Source organism: Rutidosis leptorrhynchoides, chromosome 2 (genome assembly GCF_046630445.1).
Source record: "Rutidosis leptorrhynchoides isolate AG116_Rl617_1_P2 chromosome 2, CSIRO_AGI_Rlap_v1, whole genome shotgun sequence".
Taxonomy (NCBI): domain Eukaryota; kingdom Viridiplantae; phylum Streptophyta; class Magnoliopsida; order Asterales; family Asteraceae; genus Rutidosis; species Rutidosis leptorrhynchoides.
Window position 1 is genome coordinate 325572080 of NC_092334.1, and position 6059 is coordinate 325578138.

At 31.3% G+C, this 6059-nt stretch overlaps 1 protein-coding gene across 1 annotated transcript; it reads left to right on the top strand.

Moving 5' to 3' along the window:
- The first annotated feature begins 4605 nt into the window (after positions 1-4605).
- LOC139891870 (probable galacturonosyltransferase-like 2) lies at positions 4606-5699 on the top strand. The gene has a single exon (XM_071874886.1). The coding sequence runs from the start codon at positions 4606-4608 to the stop codon at positions 5659-5661; it is 1056 nt and encodes a 351-aa protein (XP_071730987.1). The 3' UTR covers positions 5662-5699.
- The last annotated feature ends 360 nt before the right edge of the window (positions 5700-6059 follow it).

Genomic DNA, 6059 nt, shown 5'->3' on the forward strand with positions numbered 1-6059 from the left:
TGCTTATGGGAAGATTATTTTTCTAAAACACAAAGATTTCTAGCGAAAAAATTCAAACGACGGTTTCATATGCGTTGTCAATTATGATGTGAATCTTAAATGATATAACTCATGCATTTTCTAATGAGAATTGTCCCACATTTTTATAGTTTAAGAAAACAAATGATGCAACTGGTCGGCAAGGACTAACAACCTTTGAAAATGTTACGTCTACCATACGTCAATTGGCGTATTGTATTGCGCTCGATGCTCTTGATGGGTATTTATAAATGAGTGAAACGTCATCTTTGAGATGTCTTCACATCTCATTGTGTATCTGACATATATGATAAAGAGTTATTGAGGGAGCCAACTGCTTCTGACATAGCACGTTTATATAATGTACGCGAATAGAAACATGGTTTTAGGGGTCTGTTAGGGAGTATTGACTGTATGTATTGGGAATGGATAAAGTGTCTTATTGGGTGGAAAGTTCTATACACTAGGGGACATCAAAAAAACCCAACAGTCGTGCTCGAAGTAGTTGCTTCACAGGACATGTGAACTTGGCACACATTTTTTTGGTATGGCGGGTTCCAATAATGACATTAATGTCTTAAATAATTCTCAAATTTTGATTCACTAAAAAATTGAACTACGCCACTTGCATAATTTGATGTAAATGGGTACCACTACACAAAAGCGTATTATCTTGCTGACGGTATATATATGGATTGGAAAACACTTATTAAAGGTTATTCACAACCTACAGATGAGAAAAATGCGAAGTTCAAAAGGTTTCAATAAAGTGCACGAAAAGATATTAAGATGACATTGTGTGCTCTTCAATGAAGATTTTCGATTTTGAAATACTTCGCAACATCTATAAAGTTCGCTAAATTAAGGGAATACATGAATACTTGTATTTTGTTGCACAACATGATTCAAGAAGATAACAGTTTTCGAATTAGCTCAATCGAAGAAGCAATGATTGTTGACCCAGAGAACTGTCCAGAAAAATATCAGAAATAGACCAAGCGATCGGGAAACAATTAATAGAGAGTTACAAGATCAGAGAGTGCATGACAAACTTCGAGACGGCCTTATCGATCATGTTTGAACCTTGCCAAAACTTTCGTAGTGTTGAACTGCAACAGTACGTTCATGTTCTTCATCAACTTCAAATTGTACATTCTTTTCATGATGATTCTTACAATGAGTTGAGCTGTAATACATGATCTATATCATAATCCTTAACCTCGTTCATTATCAAATTGAATCAACAACAACAGATTTGTTGCTATTTGATTGTGTTCTTCGTTCTTCAAAAAGTCAAGACATTAGGTCTCCGGATCAATCAGGAAATGTTTAAAGAAATGTGAAAATGTAGAAGTGTTCACAATCTCATCATTAAACTATCTGAAAAATCTCAGTTCCTAAATCGAAGAAATGAATTCAAATTTCAAGGTCAAAGGTTCGAGAAAAAAGTCAACTGTTTGTGTTTATCATTAAATTCATGAATTATGTGATGATTTAGCTTCAATTAATGATTCACGAGTGTTTATGGATTATTTTGAACAACTTTGATGAAGGAATTACAACTTGAAAGTGTTTGACTCGAAAAAGCACTCCTCAAGTTCATATGAAGACTTTCGCTTGCTACTGTTCATCATCAGTACAATTCGATAAAAGCCAATCACATATGATTGTAAAAACCACTCACATGTGATTCTGCATGTCAATCACATGTGATTCTGCATGCCAATCATATGTAATTGTAAAACTCAATTACATGTGATTCTGCATTTCAAATCTAATCATATGTGACTGTAAAATCCAATCACATGTGATGGAAATCTGATCAACGAGCTGAGATTTGTCCCTTGAATCTTAACTCAAATTAAAGATGCAAATAAATACAGCACATATATATATATATATATATATATATATATATATATATATATATATATATATATATATATATATATATATATATATATATATATATATATATATATATATATATAGCCAGGTTCAAACGAGAACTACAAAAGGGCGAAAACGGCGAGAACTTTTTAATTTCATAGTTTTTATAGATTTTATGCATTTAAATGCAACAAATTACATGCACATGTTAACTAATGTTTATCATTAACAAATATATGTTCATTACCACAAAATACATGTTAAATTGTTAATTATATGAAATGTTAACATGTATCACAAAAAAATATGCACATGTGAACGAGAAAATATATATTTGATTATATAGGTATAATATAAGTTTTTTTCAAATTATTTTATGTTCATTTCTTACTCTCCATCAACATTTATGGGTGATTCAATCTAATCACATTTGAAAATATTTGTAAATTAAAAGTTCTCTCCCTTTTTATGATTCTCGTTTGAACTTTTGAATATATATATATATATATATATATATATATATATATATATATATATATATATATATATATATATATATATATATATTTCCACGCCCCTTTTTATTCGGTACAATTAACTATCTCTCCAATTAAAATAGTTGAGAATAGAGTAACAATCAATATTTTATTTAATAAACACGATGCAATATTAGAACATGCTGGTCTTTTTATTGTTAATTGTTATCCAAAACATCTACGTTCATCATCATTATCCTTTTAATACAATATGTATTATGAATATGAATTCACATCTTCATCATCTATACACGACGGCAGATACGATGATGGTAGTTGCGACAACGATGAGGACGATGGTGACGGTGACACAGATGAAAACAGTGATGTCGATGGAGTCGCTAACAATCGCCAGACAACCATCGCCAGAAGCTTCTGGGAACTGTCGGGAGCAGGGAGTAAATAAATAGATACGTGTGAATTACGAAAATAACCTTTTGTAATTTAAAAATGTTAGTAAAAACATGGTTTCAAATGATATAAATATTACTCCGTAAATATTAATGGGTATATCAGAACAAATGGTGCTGAGATACGTTTGTAAGATTTTATCCGTTCAATAAAATAATCAACTTATACATTCTAAATATTGTAATTGTTTATATTGTATATTTTAATATTAATATTTAATTTAATATAATGACATGTGACATATATATATATATATATATATATATATATATATATATATATATATATATATATATATATATATATATATATATATATATATAAAAGAGTTATTACGTAATATAATTTATATATATTTAAAAAGATATTAATGGTGAAAAATATAAAAAATTTATATACGTTAAATTATTAACACCACTCAAAACATCTTTTAAATTTTGTCAACACAACGGACTTTTAAACTCAAAAGAACTTTTAAAATTTATTAACATAACATACTCTTAAATTCAAAAAAATAATTGTTTGAAAAACCAATTACTTTTGCACAATTATTATACACACATATGTAATGCACGGGCTCTAACATTGTATTTACTTTCGCTATTTACATAGTTGAATGATATAATCTGTTACAGTTTTTGCACGGCTGTTTACAAATCTATGTAATGCACAGGATCTAAAATTCAAGTAGTTAAATATACCAAAAGATGAAAAATAAATGCAAAATTATCACCCCAAAACACAAAAATATCACAGCAAAATATTTACGGCAAAGCTCTCTCCATCTTATAATAATATCACATTAACAAAATCCCCTCACAGTACCACAATAGCACACCATTAACCTCTTTTACTACAAATGCTCTTATATAATTGGTTTGATAAGTCGATGCAAATGGGAAAAAAGAGTAGATGCAAATGAAAATTTTGAACTTAAAACACTTGTGAAATTAAAGTTACACGTATGAACTTGGCTTTTTATAAGTCGATACAAATGGGTTAAAAGGGACTGACAGAAGTAGAAACAGAGAATGGCAGAAAACAAAAACACGAGTAATTATATTTCGAACGACCTAGATCTATTTTATAATGATTGAAGTGATTTTGATTTTTTACTTTCTACTTTTTACTTACGAGTAATTTTTTAAAAATATCATGTATTGTATATGGATATATATAGATAAATTAATAGATTTACGAAAAAGATATAATAGAAATATCGATAGATTGTGGAGAGTGTAATGAATGCTGCTGCACATTTTAGAGTCAAATTGACAACACACCCACCATTAACGACGACTTTTTGGTCATTTGCCTTTGATCCTATTTTCTAGCCAATATTGACTCCTTCATAGATTCACCACAATTATTAGATTTTAATTCTATAAAATCAATACAATAGAAAATTTGACGTAAATCTAAGTTTTTCTTTCTTAAAGTAATGTAGTCGACATTATACACTCATTAAAACTTTTCACTACTTTTTCTAAATAATAAACAAATAAATAATATATATATATATATATATATATATATATATATATATATATATATATATATATATATATACATATATATATATATATATATATATAATATAATATAATGATTGAGTAGTTACTATTCTACTTTTTTCCAACACCTTTTTAAGCATTAAACATCTTCCACTTATCAGTGGCAAAATAGACCAATCAAAACAAAACAAAACAAAACGTACACATCTTCTTCATATGCTTTCATCAAAAACTCAATGCCTTCTTACAATATTCCTTACATTTTAACAACCCTTTTCATTCTCATCACCACCATAACAACCACCGCAGCCGCCACCACACCTGCCACCAGCACCGGCGCTCTCCGCTTCAAAGAAGCACCTAAATTTTACAACTCACCAAACTGCCCATCATCACAAGATACTTGCTCACCAAATGCAATCCACGTGGCAATGACCCTAGACTCCGACTACCTCCGCGGATCAATGGCCGCAATCCTCTCCGTCCTCCAACACTCGTCTTGCCCCGAAAACATCCGGTTTCATTTCGTCGAATCATCATTAGCACACACTAACAACATTCAACAAATCATATCTACTTCCTTCCCATATCTCCGGTTCCACGTCTACACATTCGATGAATCCGCCGTTTTAGGCCTCATTTCAACATCTATTAGGTCTGCGCTTGATTGCGCGCTGAACTATGCGCGCAACTACCTTGCAGACCTGTTACCTACATGTGTCCAAAAAGTAGTGTACCTCGACTCTGACTTAATACTAGTAGATGACATTACAAAATTATCCCAAACACCTTTTGGTAACAAAAATGATAAAAAAATACTCGCCGCCCCCGAATATTGTAACGCAAACTTCACCTCATATTTCACACCCACTTTTTGGTCTAATCCGTCATTATCAATAACGTTGTCTGAACGAAAAGCGTGTTATTTCAACACGGGCGTAATGGTGATCGATTTAGTCAGGTGGAGAGAAGGTGATTATACTCGAAAAATAATCGAATGGATGGAGTTACAAAAAAGAATGCGGATATATGAATTGGGCTCATTGCCACCCTTTTTATTAGTATTCGCCGGAAACATAGCTCAAGTTGATCATAGGTGGAACCAGCACGGGCTTGGTGGCGATAATTTCGAAGGATTGTGTCGTGATTTGCATCCGGGTCCGGTTAGTTTGTTACATTGGAGTGGGAAAGGGAAGCCATGGGTTAGATTAGATAGAAATAAAGCTTGCCCATTAGATGCACTCTGGGCACCTTATGATCTTTTGCAAACTTCAAATGTTTTTGAATCTTGATGTACAGGAAGGAATATTTACCTACATTTTTCGATCAATTCCCCAAAATTTTATGATTATTTACGTATGTTCATTCGATCCATAGATGATGTTAAAATAATGAGTCTATGAGATCGTTAAGATGATGTGTATTTTTTGGGGAAAGGATTTTGTATTCAATTAATATTACTATACGTACGCTGTGATTGATGGATATACATTTTATTTTATTACTAGCTAGATTTCACTACAAGAAAAACGATTTTTCCGGACAGGGGTTTTCCCGGACGACTTAAGTCATCCGCAAAAAGCCATAAACCGACAAAAATTTTTGCTTTTCTGTTTGCTTTTTCCTGAATGTTTGACCAACTTTTTCCGGACGACCCAATGTCGTCTGAAAGATAGGCTCCAATTATTGT

What these genes read in the sequence shown, in the direction of transcription:
- LOC139891870 (XM_071874886.1), top strand. Translation starts at nt 4,606, where the DNA reads ATGCCTTCTTACAATATTCCTTACATTTTAACAACCCTTTTCATTCTC.